This window comes from Martes martes (genome assembly GCF_963455335.1).
Source record: "Martes martes genome assembly, chromosome: 6".
Classification (NCBI taxonomy): Eukaryota; Metazoa; Chordata; class Mammalia; order Carnivora; family Mustelidae; genus Martes; species Martes martes.
This window is the reverse complement of record NC_137893.1, coordinates 84,554,337-84,571,104: the sequence shown is the minus strand read 5'-3', so window position 1 is coordinate 84,571,104 and position 16,768 is coordinate 84,554,337. Positions and strand designations below refer to the sequence as shown.

At 37.3% G+C, this 16,768-nt stretch overlaps 1 protein-coding gene across 1 annotated transcript in view; it reads right to left on the bottom strand.

Moving 5' to 3' along the window:
• The window catches only part of ZFAND3 (zinc finger AN1-type containing 3), a 343,385-nt gene that overhangs the window by 54,182 nt on the left and 272,435 nt on the right, over positions 1 to 16,768 (bottom strand). The window contains exon 5 of the mRNA XM_080806280.1: positions 4,364 to 4,429. Coding sequence (XP_080662406.1) covers positions 4,364 to 4,429 — 66 coding nt within the window. The remainder of the gene's footprint in view (positions 1 to 4,363; positions 4,430 to 16,768) is intronic.

The following is a 16,768-nucleotide window of genomic DNA, read 5'->3' as shown; positions in this document are numbered from 1 at the left end:
TAAACTCACAGTTCTCACAAAGCAGTTTCTTAAAAAGAGTTCCCACTCTCATTTTGATGGTTACAGACCAACCACTCTAAAGCTCTGTCCACCTCTCTAAATTACAATACCCTCTAATCAAAAAGTAGTCACTTGAAAAATAAATAGGGACATAATCAATCATTCAGTCCTTAATGTATAAAGGCCATGTAATAAATGTGTCTAATGCTAATCTTCATATCTAATTGTCAAAGTACTAAGTACTTTGTACTAAAGTACAAAGAAATGACCTATTCGAGGTCAATTTTCTGAGTGTACATGCATTTCTAAAATACCTGACTACATACCTTTAATATTATATATATTTCTCTGTGTACTTGCTGGTTTTAAACTATGTGCATAGACTAATATATAATTATGAAATAAGTTTGGAAAACAGAAATTTTAAAAGGCTGAAATGAAGAGCTTTTATTATTTTCTCCCCATACCTCAGAGACTATTATTATATGCCCTTCTTCAGAGATCACTCATTTAAAGAATCACTTGAGGGGCACCTGGGTGGCTCAGTGGGTTAAAGCCTCTGCCTTCGGCTCGGGTCATGATCCCAGGGTCCTGGGATCGAGCCCCGCATTGGGCTCTCTGCTCAGCAGGGAGCCTGCTTCCTCCTCCTCTCTCTCTCTCTCTCTCTGCCTACTTTTGATCTCTATCAGTCAAATAAATAAATAAAAATCTTAAAAAAATACAACCAGGGGCGCCTGGGTGGCTCAGTGGGTTAAGCCTCTGCCTTCTGCTCGGGTCATAATCCCAGAGTCCTGGGATCGAGCCCCACATTGGGCTCTCTGCTCAGCAGGTAGCCTGCTTCCTCCTCTCTCTCTGCCTACTTGTGATCTCTGTCTGTCAAATAAATAAACAAAATTAAAAAAAAAATACAACCAGTTGATTCTAGCCTAAGTATCCTTTTTCTAATATAGCAGCATCATCATCATCATTATTATTGTCTCTAGAGATGGAGGTCATAGAGGGAGTAGAGGAGTGGGAGAGGGAGAGAGAGAATCTTAAGCAGGATTCACATCCAGCATGGAGCCCAACATGGGACTTGATCTCACGACCCTGAGATCATAACCTGAGGCAAAATCAAGAATGAGACACTTAACCAACTGAACCATCACCCAGATGCCCCTATAATGTCATTATTATACTATGAGCTGCTTTAGGTCCAAACTTGTATGGACAGACTGGCTGGGAAGAGTTGGTATAGTCTAATACAGAGGGTCTCACTCTACAGCTCATAAGAAATAACATGTGGTTGTAAGGTAATTATTTACTGATCACCTATGCCTGAAGCCCGTGTCTGAGAGATCTTTAGGAGAACTAAAGATATTCTTTAGTTGCGGTACCCACTATGGCAGAAGCACCACAGGGCATGTGTTAGAGGCATTACGTCCTACTCTTGAAGACTAGACATAAAGAAAAGAATACAAGATACTCCAGCAACACAACAATAAGTAACTAATGGTGATTCCCCCCCCCCCAAAAAGAAAAATGCCCAGAATCCCCACAATGGGCAACCTTCTCATTCCAGGACAGAAAGATGGAAACAAAGACAGTCAAACTGTGATTCTCAAAGCAAATCACTTAATTTATCTCTGAAAGTGATGAAGCTCTGTCCTCTAAGTCAGGAACCTTCTGTGTAAGACAGAAGCCATTTGGTTAGTTTAACAAGCCTGAGGGGACACAGGCAGGCCTTCAAAAAGAAGTACCACACTAGGAAATCTCAACTTTCCTTCAGGCTTTTTGGGAGTGACCTGCACAGTGCATTAATTTCCTTCCAAGCCAGAAAGTCTCAATCTCTTTTGAGTTAAGAGGTATTATATTCACCTAAAAGGAGGCCTGGGAATGTGTGACTGAGAACTCAATGCCCCCCTCATCATATGCGTTCTATCCTCAGTTCCTGATATAGTACTGACATGCAACAAAAAATGTGATCAACAGTATCAATTAATGAAACTAGATACGGCAATCCATTCTGTTAAAAGTAACTTCTATTCTACTCTTCTTTCAGCCTAAAATACATATTAATGTGATACCAACACCACACAGAATCTTTAGTGATTAGTATGGTAGCAGCTCCCATTATTAAAGAGTATGTGAGCTTTATGTCTATTTTTTCTCAAATCAAACCTATGAGAAAGAGTTTTCATCCCATTTTTCAGATGAAGAACACATTTTGAGATGTTAACTTATTTACCCAAAATCACATTTTGTTAAGTGGCTAGGCTAGGATCTGACATCAGATCTGTTTCTAGAACTCAACATTTTTAGAACTACTTCACAATATGCAGTGTTTCAAAATCCTGTTTCTCTTTCTCCATATTTCACCAATGATATGTTTTTCCACTGTCTGGCTGGGAGTATAAGTAATTACAGTAAAATGTGATAAGCAGTAACATTATGTGGTGGGAAACAACACAGCCTTTAGCATCTGAGAGATCTGTGTCCAACAAAGTGATGGTGACCTGAGGGGGGGGGGGTTGGGTGGTGGTATGGGTGAAATAGGTGATAAGGATTAAGATAATACTTAGCAGGATGAGCACTGAGTAATGCAGAGAAATGCTGAATTGCTATACTGTACACCTGAAATAAATATAACATTATATGTTACCTATACTGGAAATTAAATTTAGAAACTTAATAAAAGAATAAAAGATCTGTGTTCAAGTCCTGACTCTATTACTTACTAGCAATATTACCACCCCAGAAAATATACTTAACTTTCTGAGTGCCCATTTTTGTCATCTATAAAAGAGGAATAATTATCTTGCAGAACCGTTCTGAAGATTAAGGGAACATGTATATAAAACATATTGAATGGTGCCTGTTAATTTAGTAAGCATGCAGTAAATGCTGTAATTATTTTTAGATAAACAAAATTGTAAGGGAGCAGAGAGAGGAAAGAGATCTGCCTAGAAAATGAAGGAAAAAAGCACATGATATTCAGGAAGGGTTCCTACTAATATCAGTGTCTACGCGGAGCACATGAGTCTCCTTTCTAAATCTCTCTGATGACCCAATGTACTTGAGGCCCATTCCTTGACTACCTCAACATGTTAGTAGTGCCAATGGTAAACTCTACTCTGAGAACCAAGATTGGAAGAAAGGAATGAAGACGGACTGAAGTACACTGGTGCATGTTAAGTGTTGGGCCTGAAATCAAAGGGCTCTAAGTGTTTTCAAGCTTCTGGCAAGAGTGGGTATAGGAAGCTGGCTCTCTAACTTCCCACTGATCAGTCAGGATGGCCTTACCCAAGGGCACAGCTTTCTTCTATCTCAACCAGAACTACCCAGGAGAGCTCAGGTACTGAGCACAGGAAGGATGAGAGCACACTAGTACAACCTCACATACTCCCCGCCCCGGCTCAAAATTGATAGAGAAGAGTAAAATTAAATTCCTTAGAGTTCAATGCCTGGACGTTACTCTGAAACCATGCAAAGACAGGCCCTGTTTCAGGTTTAACATCAAAACTAGGAGCATTTAAAGGGACTGAGGCTTCAGTTTAACGTTGTACACAGAAACAGTTGTGTTATTTCTGCTGGGGAGTTAAAAGGACTTTTTAAGTTATGGAAAAGACTCTAACTGTGACCTCTAAAAGAAACAATATAATTACTTTGACTCTTCCAAATAAAATTTTTAAGATATTTTAAATAGCAGGCAGCATTACTAGAAAAGGCAAATAGTGTTTAAAATAAATTAAGCTACAGACTAAGGGAGCAATGGGCATTACGACTGCTCTTTAGAAAGCTACAATATTCATGACTTCATGTTTAATAAAAATGTCACAGATGCACAGAGGTGTGTTTGGGATTCCATGCACCTAAAAAGAATGATTTCGGCATACCCCACAGCTTTAAGATGAATGGGAGAAAATAATTTTCTAAAACTATTAGGATACTATAATTGTCAAGTTAAAACATTATCTGTACTACAAAATTTCTTTCACCCTCCAGCTCCACTATTTAAATAATGTTTCTGTAGTAGGTCCAAGACTTAGACAAATTAGACACAGGCCAGAAACTAGGCAATTATCTGTATTTTCTGTATGTTTCATGTCTTAACAATATTCTTCAAACATTAAGAAGTAGATAAATTTTAACGTCCATCATCTTGGTTCTAGCTGCCAGCATTAACTCAAATTGACCTCAAAGAGCACAACTCTGACCCCTGTTCACTCCACCTCACTCCCAATACTTAGCACATAATACACCACTTGACAGTTGATGGAAGAAATTAGAGAGTATCCTGGCAAAGATACCATGTTAAAACCAGTAGCTAATTTCTATGAGGAATCCAGATAAGAATGAATCCAGATAAGAATGATGTACGTACCTGTACCACAGGATCTTTTGGTTGGTGTGATTAACGAGACATGAGCTGTGTCTGTGCATGGCCCACCTAGAAACAGAAAGGCAGGCACGTCAGTCAGGACATATCTTCTACATGCCCAAAGTTGCTATCCTGGATAAAGAGAAACTGAAAACAAAGCAGGGATCAACCTGAAAATATGCATGAAGAGGAGCAGGGGGAAAGACGGAGGTGGCTGGTGGTGGTGGTAGTGGAAGGTTAATTCTAAGGACCCTATTTCAGTTCAGCTATTTAGACCATAGGTCCATATTCTTTCTATATCATAACATGCTTTTCATAAAAAGCAATGGAGATTCATAATGTTCAGAAGTTGAGGATAAAATTTTAATTAGAATTCCAATCCACATGAGAGGAAACAACCAGGTAAGTTTGGGGAGATGAGTTTTTCCACAGAGCAAAAGCAGGAGCACTCCCTCTGAAGTTGATCTCAGTGGTCATCCCACCTTTGAATTTATTGCAAAACTAGCCTTATTTAAAGAGGGGAAACTCCCTAAGGAACAAAACACTGTTTTATAAAAAACTAAGGATCATTTTAATATATAAAGAGAATTACTGAACAAGGAAGAATATCTAGCTTAATTTTAGAATATGATAGGAAGAGGGGCCTTTAATGGAATCTTTGTGAGCCCAGATATCTGGTAGATAAGCATAAGTCAAGAGTATGCAAGAGATACAGTCAGTTACTGGGTGAGGGCTTGAAAAGCAGTAATTTCACTCTCCAGAATCAGGACCACCAACAAATTCTTAAGCTAATACTGATATATACTCCAACCGTCCCATGTTGGGGACCATGCCCTACCTTCCGAAATAGGAAGTTACTATATAAACATGAATACCAGTGTTTCTTGACATGCCCTATGAGGGCCAGTGATGATGATCATAAAGGAATAAAACACACAAGCAAATGTTATAGTATTTTGAAAAGGTTCCTCAGGTGATGATGACTGGCAGAGGGAAACATGATTTCTTGGCATACTTGTATGCCAACTATGACAAGATTTCTTATCACAGAAGTTACCCATTATAAAGAAAAAAGAAGAAAGAGCTCTGAGCCTTATTCTTAGAGTTTATGCCACCAACATCCATGGGTTTTGGGACCCAGAGATCCCACCTAAGAAGTTCATCATTAGTCCACTTTATCCTACACCAAGGCTGTAACAGCAGCTAACTTTAGTGGGTTTAAGACACAGAGGGGAAAAAGGAAAGGGAGGAAAAACCGAGTTGAGTGTATTGTTACTGTCAAAGAGTACTTAGAAAATCCTACTGTGTGCCACCACATGGGATAGTCTCATGCTCAGGGAGCTTATAAATCCTTTTAGGAAGGCAAGATTTGTGTACATAAATAAAGAACAATACATGACAGTAATAAAGAGTTAGATGTGAAATGACTAAGTGCCAAAGAATATGGAACAAACAATAAATGCTAAATGTAATCAGGAAGAACAATATTCAATGTTGGCTAGCATCTCCTGGAAATACTTCTCAAAAATTTAAAAATGAGGCAAGAATTTTCTTGAGGCAAGAATAAACGGAAAGTTAGGAAGGCCATAGAGAGCAAGGTGTTTCAGTTGAAAAATTTCTCCACAAACATCAGAGTCACTAGAGAAAGCTTAACATACTGAAATTCCAGAGTCCAAATGGACAACTGTGACATTAAAAATAGGCAACATGAAGTGACAATGAACTGCAGGAAAATCTGACACAAATTCCGTATCTATTAAGAACTCTCTGGATAATGGCTTCTACAGCTACATAAAAACACTTTGGCTCTTGCCTCCATGTGAGGTTTGTGATTTGGGTTTTTGTTGTTGTTAATTGAAGCATTCTTATTTCTAGGGAATTACAGGCTGTTATAAAGACTTAATTTAAAGTCGAGCAACTATCTCCTACTTGCTGAGTAATCCGGGATAAGTTTAACAAAAAAGTAGGGATAGTAAATTGCCTATAAGCCACAGTGTTGATGAGATAATCTGTACAAAAAGACCTCTTAAAGTATAAAGCTTTATATTATGAGACACTTTGTCACCAGATTTTATGTTCCCAGGAGCCAAGACCCACCTTGTCATCTATTCTTGGGTTATGACTATGTGAACAGTGGGCAATTAATAGTGTTTATTAAGTAACCACTACAAGCTGCTTGAGGAAATCAGGAGTGTAATGTGTCTTTTTAAAAAAATCTTTTTTTTTAATTGAGGTATTATAAGGGGTGCCTGGCTGGCTCAGTCGGTAGAGCATGTAACTCTTGATCTTGGGTTCATGAGTTCAATCCCTGCATTGGGAGTGGTTTACTTGATTTAAAAAAGAAAAAGTTCAAGAGGTATTACAGAAAGCATGAAATACTACAATGAAGTGCACAAATCTTAAATAGACACACTGAAGGGTTTTAACGTATATGTATTTGTGTAACAACCATCAGATAAAAATATAAGAACATCTCCCAATCTAGAAAGGTCAAAGGGGCATTTTCAAAATAGAGATTCCCAGACCCAGACTCTGGAAATTTTGATGCAATAGGTGGGGGTGGGCAAAGAACTGATTTTAGCGCACATTTTAAAAACATCTGAACACAATGTAAATATTAACAGCCCAATCAGTTCCAATTTCTGATAACATTTTCTTTAACTCCAAGCTCAATATCTGGCCAAGATCAGAGTACCCACAACATCGTGAGCTGCAAGAAGCACAATATTCCATAACTATCAGAATACATTTTAAAAGGACATAAAATAATTCATCCAGTAAAATTATAAGAGAAGGGAGGAATTGGTCAAATCAAAGCCCCTAAAGAAATTTAGCTGGGACTCATGAATTAACACTACCATATTTACAAATGTAATCTTTACCTCAATCTGTGGCTTCAGAGTTGATTATTTTAAAAATTCCTAATGAATGAATTTCTGTAGGTTTTGGCAAATACGCAAATAACTTTAAGGCTACCTTGCACATCTCAACATGCATCATCATGAAAGTGTTCTCCAGAGAGCTTGTTAAACTAACAACCCAATCCAATGTATTCACTACATTATAGAAAAGTACAAATGGAACCACAGTTGAGCCAAAACAAATTGACAGCATGAGTAACTAGCAGTGATAATATATCGTAGCTTTGATAACTGGACAATATTATAAACAGAAAGCTTGGAATTAAGTTTGGTCTGGAAGACTATAACCTATGAAACTCTTTAAAATCCAGAATGGATGCATATGAGCACTACACATATATTCTACACTAATTGTGTCATACAAAATTCCTATACTCCCAAATAAAAATAGTCATCACAGGAGATTATATCTACTTCTACACAATTCTAGATCTTCCTCAACCTACAATGGATTTATGTCCCAATAAAGCCATCATAAGCTGAAAATTGTAAGGTGGAAATGCATTTAATACACCTAACCTACTAAATATTATAGTCAGCATAGCTTATCTTAAGTGTGCTCAGAACACCTCCCTCCATTAACCTACAGTTGGGCAAAATCATCTAACACAAAGCCTAAAGTCTTGAATACCTCATGTTATTTATTGAATAATGTACTGAAGGTGAAAAACAGAATGGTTGTGTGGGTACAGAATGGTTCTAAGTGTATGGCTGTTTACCCTTGCGAAGGTGAAGCTAACTGGGAGCTGTTCTCCATGCTGCTGCCCAGCACCATTAAAGGATATCATACCATATACCGTTAGCCTGAGGAAAGATCCAAATTCAAAGTTCAAATATGGTTTCTACCAAATGCATATGGCTTTCACACCATCCTGAAGTCTAAAAATCTTAAATTGAACCACTGTTAGGTCAGGGATCATCTATAATTCCAAATCAATTCTGTTAAAATGAAAACAGAAAATTAAGGACCACTCAAGGGGAACCTTTTCAAGTTTTTGTCTGGAACAATAAAAATACAACATGGGTGCCATGTGGGTATAGCAAACAAAATAATTTTGAGAGTTAATATAAGAGTCAAAGTCAGGGCACTTGCTCTATCAAGGAATGGACTTGGCTTTTCTTTACTGAGCTTTCTAATGCCTGAGGGTAGCAAATGGCCCAATAAGTCATTGTAAACCCTGCTCTAATTTTGTCCCTTCTTCCTCTTTGCAAACAGGAGGGTAGACAGAGCTAAGAGCTGAAGAGCAAGGTGAGGAAGCCTCTTCATAACTGCATTCTATAAATGAATGTGATGAATGTGTATGTGCATGTGTTTTACGTGTTCAGTGTGATCACAGTTCAGAAAAGAAATATATTTCTAAGCACAGAATTATTTACACCATTACCCTGTAGTGTATGGTAGTGGCAAGTGAGTTTGGAAAATAAGTTCTGGGTTTTTAAGTATTAAAAAAAAAAACCAAACCCACAGTTAAAATTCCTTGTTTAATGAAAGGCTCTCTAGGGATTCTGAACCAAATGATATTAAGATTAACCAAACGAAACTAACTTTTAGGCAATTACTATGAGTTCTCTTTTCTTTCTTTTGCTATAGTGTATTAAATATCTTTTTTCAAATTTCTTCATTATCTGCAGATATTTAATGACAGATTATCATTTTGCATTTGATGTTATATTCAAGGACTTTTTCCTAAGTTTCAACAATTTAGAGCCTGAAATTTTCAAGTAAATAATGTCTGTGGTAGTTTGTGGTTTGTGACCAGAAGTCAGAATACGCTATTCTGTCTTCTAGGGATGTTTCTATTCTTGTATTAAAGGTGTCATACATAATGTAGCACTATGGATTGCATTTGCAAATCCACATAAGAGGCATGAAATATAATTCTTCAGCTGTATTCCCAACAAGAAATCTTTATAGCATTTCTAAAAGCACAGTGGATTTTCTTGCAGAAACAGTACTAATTTCAGGCCTGTACAGTTGAAGACAGGGGCCAAATCTGCATACTAACTTCACTATAACCTGCAAATCCAGAAAGACTGAACAAAGGTATCCATTAACTACCGAACACTCATATTTCAAGCTGAAGTGGCAGAATTCTCAAATTTTCTGTCAGCCTCCTATGGAGTTACCGGTCAAAAAAACCTTGGAGCCTACCCCTGTAGTAGTCAGTCCCACAGACTGGTTGAAGACTACGACTCAAGGAGAAAGCAGAGAACACAGTCCTGGAAGCAGCTGTGTTTAGGATGGCAATCATCTTAGGCACTCCAAATCTAAGGCTAAGTAAATACAGAAAAACAGTATTTCTCCTTAACCTTGAAAATAATAGAGATCAACAATCTACCCAGAAAGGTTTTCTTAAAACAGCTGTGATGACTGGTTATTTTTGGTTCCTAGATCCACAGCTTTCATTGGCTGCAGTTACACCACGTGTTAAAGCACAGCAATTAGGAAAAATGGACTATCAAGGAGTCAGTCAGCTAAAAACTGCCAGAAGCTCAATAATCAAACAAATATTCTACTATCAGCTCTTTCATGGTAACTGGAAAACATTAATACACAAAAATAGCCATTCCTTTGCAGATTTATAACACTTCACTATTCTTGCTTAATTAACATGACATTTACATAACAGTATCTAATTAATTTCCAACTAAAGGCACTATGGGCTAATTAGAAATGCATCATCCTTTTTAACCAGCTTCAATTCCACTCTCTCATAATCTGCACACTGTTTACCACGTAGCATCTCACTTCTCTAGGCTCAGTGTTCAAAAGGTGTTTTCTGACAGCAGATTCAAGAGATACAATTCTCCTCCCTCTCAAAGGATTTATAAAATCTTATCAAGAGTTTATTGATGGGGATGCCTGAGTGGCTCAGTTGGTTAAGCCGCTGCCTTCGGCTCAGGTCATGATCCCAGGGTCCTAGGATCGAGTCCTGCATCCGGCTCCTTGCTCAGCGGGGAGCCTGCTTCTCTCGCTGCCTCTGCCTGCCTCTCTGCCTGCTTGTGTGTACTCTCTCTCTCTCTCTCTCTCTCTCTGATAAATAAATAAATAAATAAATAAACAAACAAACAAATAAAATCTTAAAAAAAAAAAGTTTATTGATGAAGCAACTTAAAACCGGAACAAACTATGGGGTGCCTGGGTGGCTCAGTGGGTTAAACCTCTGCCTTCGGCTCAGGTCATGATCTCAGGGTCCTGGGATTGAGCCCTCATTGGGTTCTCTGCTCAGCAGGGAGCCGGCTTCTCCCTCTCTCTCTGCCAAATAAATAATTAAAATCTTAAAAAAAAACAAAAAAACAAAGTAAACAACAACAACAAAAACCCAAGCCAAAAAAAAATACAAAAAAAAAAAAAAAAACAAAAAAAACCCTGTGACAGACACAGTAAAATAAACTCTACACTGTCTCCTGATATGGCTATATTAAGAATGTAAAGCCATCTCTCTCTTTTTTTTTTTAAGATTTTATTTATTTATTTGACAGAGACAGAGATAGCGAGAGAGTAAACACAAGCAGGGGGAGTGGGAGAGGGAGAAGCAGGCTTTCCACTGAGTGGGGAGCCTGATGTGGGGCTCAATCCCAGAACCCTGGGATCATGACTTGAGCTGAAGGCAGATGTTTAATGATTGAGCCACCCAGGCGCCCCATAAATCTGTATTTCAAGGAATCTATTATTTCAGGGCACCTAGGTGGCTCAGTTAGTTAAGCATTTGCCTTTGGCTCAGGTCATGATCCCAGGGTCCTGAAATGGAGCCCTGCGTCATGCTCCCCACTTAGCTGGGAGTTTGCTTCTCCTTCTACCTCCCCCACCCAGCTTGTGTACTCTCTCTCTTGTTCACTCTCTCTCTCAAGTAAATCAATAAAATCTTAAAAAAAAAAAAAACTGCATTTCTTCAGTAGCGAAAGATTCCTTCTTTAAAAGCCTTCAATACATACATGGAGACATAAAGTAGTAAATGGTAAGAAATAAACAGTAAGAAATGAGTATCAGGAACAGATCAAAATGCACAAGAAAATAAGTCATCTCCTTCAGAAAAGAAAAGGTGATCCTCCAACCTCATCTTAAATGTGCAATTCATGAACTGTTTTAGTAAGAAAGAACACACCTAATCTGTCTACGTAATTGAGTTTGAAAAGCACCATCGATTAAAAACAAGAATACATAAAAATAGGGGGCGCCTGGGTGGCTCAGAGGGTTAAAGCCTCTGCCTTCGGCTCAGGTCATGGTCCCAGGGTCCTGGGATCAAGGCCCACATCGGGCTCTCTGCTCAGCGGGGAGCCTGCTTCCTCCTCTCTCTGCCTGCCTCTCTTCCTACTTGTGATCTCTGTGTCAAATAAATAAATACAATCTTAAAAAAAAAAAAGAATACATAAAGATATAATGAGTGGGAATCTAAGTTTACAGAAAATCTTCAGCACAGATAATAGCCCTCCCATTTCTCCAAATGAAACTACCAAATTAAACCACTTACAAAGCTTGTTACAGAATCCAAGTGTTACTTTCTCAGTTAGAAGTTCTAATCCTGACTAATTGCATGATCTCTCATACCATTTAGATCTAAATTAGGGATTCATGAGAAGGAGATTTTCAAAGTGGGTCAGAAGTTGCTACTGGTAGCTATCTGTTTTGCTCATAAAGGGCTTCTCAACAAAATTTCATTACCATTCTACCCCTGCTACCCTAAACAAATTATAGTGCTGGGCAGCTCTGCAAATGTTAGCGTATGTTTGTGTGTGTGTGTATGCTTATTAGCCTATTTCTCAACAGAAATAACATTAAAAACTCTCCCACACCACTCTCCCCACAGGGAAGAACACTTAAAAAAAAAAAAAAAATGAAATCAGGAATGCTTTCTACTTGCCTAGTAATGATGGGACTCTTTTAGAGGAGTTAAAGTGGACATTCCTGAAGGGGCCAGGGGATGTGCTTTGGAAGAAATATTCTCTCTTGACCCAGCAATGACCTTAAATGGAATGAGCCTCAAGAGCAAGAGCAAAGTCTTACTCATTTTCGTAATCTAGCACATTAGGTGTTCAAAAATATATTTTTCACTGCTGAATGAAAATGATCCAGGCCAAAAGCAATTACCGAACGTACGAAACTATTCAAAAGGAAAATGGAACTATTACATATATAGCTGATTTTCACCACAGTTACATATTGATCTAGCACAGCAGTTCTCAAACATTTTGGTCTTGGGACCTTTCCCCCAACAAAAAAAAATTTTAATTTATTTTAGAGAGAGAGAGAGAGAGAGGGAGGGAGAGAGCATAGAACTAGGGGAGAAGCAGAGGGACAGGGACAAGTAGACTCTGTGCTCAGTGCAAAGCTACATGTGGGGCTCAATTACGGAAACCTGAGATCATGACCTTAGCCAAAATCAAGAGTCAGATGCTCAATTAACTGAACCACTCAGGTGTCCCCTTGGGATCTTTTTATACTTAAAAATTATTAAAGATACTAGCAAGTTTCTGTTTATGTGGGCTATACCTATTGATATGTACCTGATCTGAAATTAAAACTGAAAAAATTTTAGTAATATAACTTCATTTAAAATTCACAAAAATAACTACATGTCAACATAAAAACATACTGTTATAAAAAGAAATTATACAATTTTTAAGAAAATTATGAGAGCTGCCCGTCTTAAAGGAAGACATCTGACTTTTCATATCCACATGTGCATTCAATTTTAAATTAGGGCTATCAAGAAAATCCACGCCTCCACAGATACGTAGTTGGAAAAGGAAGGACCCAATGGACTCCTGAATGGGTCTTAGGGACCTCTACAAGTCCGCTTTAAGAACCACTGATACAGAACAAAACAATGAACCTAAAAGTTAATACACTTTCCACTTTTCCATACTTTCCTCACATGCCAATTGGTTTATTCTGGTCTTAGAGAAACCAACTGGATGCACCAGCATTAATAACAGTAAAATGTCTAGCTGCTTCTCAACAAAATGTTAACTATTTGAGGAAACAAAGAAAGGCAAGGGGTAGTGGAAAACTCTACAGTCATATTATCAACCCATATTCCATCTCTACTACTTATATACGGAGCAAAAACATGATTCAAGGAGTTAAAAAAATTTTGAGCCATTAAATGTTTGATTTCAGCTTTTCAGATGTGATCTCTCACCCAGAACCTTTATAAATAAAACAGAGCTTCCAATATATTAAAAAACCGAAAATACCTGATATCAAAATTCCAAAATGTGATAAAGTCCAATAGCAATTAACAATGAAATTCTAAGACACCACCATCTTAGGGATCAAAACTAGAACCCTTTTTTGAGAGGTCAAAAATATCACCTGGCTAATAGTTCTACTTTTAGATACTTGTTTCTCTCTGTGATAAAGCATATTTAATATGGATATGAAATCAGGAGCTGTCACTTCTTCAATTTAGGCTTCAGTTCTGACTATTTACAGGTATAACTAACACCCAAAACAGATTTCTGTATTTGCATTTTACCATCAACATGAGCATGAATCTCATAACAGCATTAATGGAGAAACCACTCAGCAATAGAAGAACTTTTATTTTTGACATAGTTCAGCTACCAAGAACGTTCTCATAATCTTGGCCCGCCTCATCAACTGCAAGGCTGCGATGCCTTCCTCAGAAAGGGAGGTGACTTGTACATGTTCTTCAAAAGAAGCTTCAGAGAAAATGGAAAAAGACTTCTATTTACCCCATAGGAATTGCCCTATGGACATTTAAAAAGAATTTTGAATACAGGACCCTACTCCTCATAGGGAGGCTGAGCCTCCCCTATGGGTCACCATACCACGGCGGGCAAAGCGCCCACAGTGACACTGAATGGTGTCTAACCTTGTGTCTAACCTTATTTTACAGAAATGACTGCTAACAGGTCTTGCTAAAGGGACCTCCCTTTGCAAAAGGGAGTTGAAAATGCCACGATTTGAATCATCTAGAAAAGTATTTATATGATTTATGTAGTGTAGAAAAGTAGTATGTATGTAGAAAAGTGTTTATACTGAGTTCATACTGTTCATATTTTGGAATTTAAAAATGTCCTTACAAAGATGGCATCTATTGCTTTTATTAAATCTAAAAAAATGTCCTTCTGATAGATCAAAAAATGAAATAGTTTATGAAATCACACAGCATGTGAACAGAAAATGGAAGTTATATGTAGTAATTTTTGGCATTGGTAGCTAAGAATTTTAGAAGTTCACAAACACAATTAAAATATAAGGTTGAAATAACTACTTCTAACACACCCAAATAGATGCTCCTATTATAATGAGTTTTTTCACCCAAACACTTCTGTCATAATAAAGCTTACATTTAGTTTAGATTCAGCACAGTTTCACCCATTACCTGTATCTACACGAAAGAAAAATATGACAACCACAAAGGGCTAAAGCTGTGTGAAATGTAGCTGTTCACAGTGACCTTTACTTTCATAGCAAAGTACAGAGCACTCATTTAATAAGAACATAAAACAAAAATCTGCATTTGCAGAGAGGGGGGCAGTGATAATGTTGCTTCAAAACCTAATCTGAATATCAGTAACTGTATAATCTCCTAGGTGCCTAATGAAATCTTTATGGGAAACAAGTCTTTCAGATCTGCAGACTTCTTAAGGGACCCTTAAACATGAGTGTTTAAAGTCTGCTAGTCTTCTGTCTGGCAAAGGGGATTCCTGAAGGGGTAATTCAGGTGACAAAAGAAATACTATAAGCAAAAACTGTTACTTCACAATAAGCAAGTAGCTATTTGCACAATGAAAGAAGGAAAGAAGGGAGGAAGAAGAGACAAAAAGACAGTCTTCCATTACTCCAAAAGCTCTGGTGGTTAAAAGAGATGAACTGTCACCACAACAAGATAACCAAATTTCAAACTTTGGAAGGGAAACTGCCTTTTTGAGTTGCTTCATCTTGGGGATACTGAATAGCACAGTCACAGAAAATAATAAAAGAATATTAAGTAAGTCGTTAAAAATCAGGTTCAGGCAATAACAAACCTCTCTTTAGTGTACCAAAACTCATGAAGCGGGTTTTGTAAAGTAAGAAGAATTAGGAAACTTTTCAAAGTGTTTAAATCAATAACCATTTACTGAGCATTACCTTGTCAAGCACTGTGCTGGGTGCTCTGGGGAAAAGCAAAGCAACATACAATAAAGTCTCTGCTAATTCTGGGTTTACCCTATAAGCTGGTACAAGGAGATGACATTATCAGGCCAAAGAGCAACCAAAATAATATGGGATTAGATGTTACAGGTAAAAAATACAGGAATTCCTTGAAGGAAGCAAATAGTGTAGATAAAATGGTTTTGAGATGGCTTCTAATAGCATGAATAAAAATGGTAAGACAAGTGCCAGGATGTCCTCTGAGGACAAAAGGGACTACCTTGGCTCAGAGCTGAGCATCACTGCTGAAATGGGTAGACAGGTCAGATACAACGAAGGTCCAGATTCCAGGGAAGAATGCTTGAATCTGAATAACCAGACAGTGATGATAAATCAATTTAAGAATTTCCCTTCTTGTTTAATGTGTTATCAATAGGAAACTCATATGGACTAGGACAAGATTAGAAGCAAGATATGACCAAAAACACAATGGTGACAGTGATAACTTCCCATACCTTTAATATTTCTCCACTGAGTTAACTAGAGGATCATAACAAAGACAACTTAGGAAACAGAACCAATATCAGAGTAAGAAAAACATTTAGTTTATGTACTTGGTATACTATATACTCTCTAATAAATGAAAAGTTATGTATTCCAATAAATTTAGATATCTAGATGAAACTGACATTTTCATTAACAGTATTATCAAAATTGACTTTAAATGAGGAACAAACTATGACTAGTCCAATATCAGGTATCAGGCCAATCAGTTTTATGAGTAAGTTCTTCAAGCTTTCAAATAATAGATACACTACATAAAATGAGAACATAAGAAAAAAATTTCTGTTACAGAACAGGAAAAGGTGAAAAGCCTTCTATAAGATTAAAGTAACTGACAACAAAACTAGACAGGCATAGCATGTCCACCATATACAAAATTAACTCACTTATTAGAAACGTGTAAAACTTAAAATAAAATTAGCATCTGAAGCCAGCAGTACACTAAAAGAACTAGTAGGGTTTACTTCAAGGAATGCAAAGATAGTTTAACCCCGGAAGTCCATTAAATTAAGAGATTATATTCCTAAGGAGAACTCCAAATGATCAACTCCACAGATGCTAAAAAGGTACTTTAGAAAATTCAACACTCTTTTCAGATTAAAAAAAAAAAGTTAACAAACCATAAACAGAAGAATTTCCTTAAGCTAAACTTAAACTAAACTTAAACTCATTTTAGACCCAAAGACACCTCCATATTTAAAGTGAGGGGGTTGAAAACAATTTACCATGCTAATGGACATCAGAAGAAAGCTAGGGTGGCAATCCTTATATCAGATCAATTAGATTTTAAGCCAAAAACTATAATAAGAGATGAGGAAG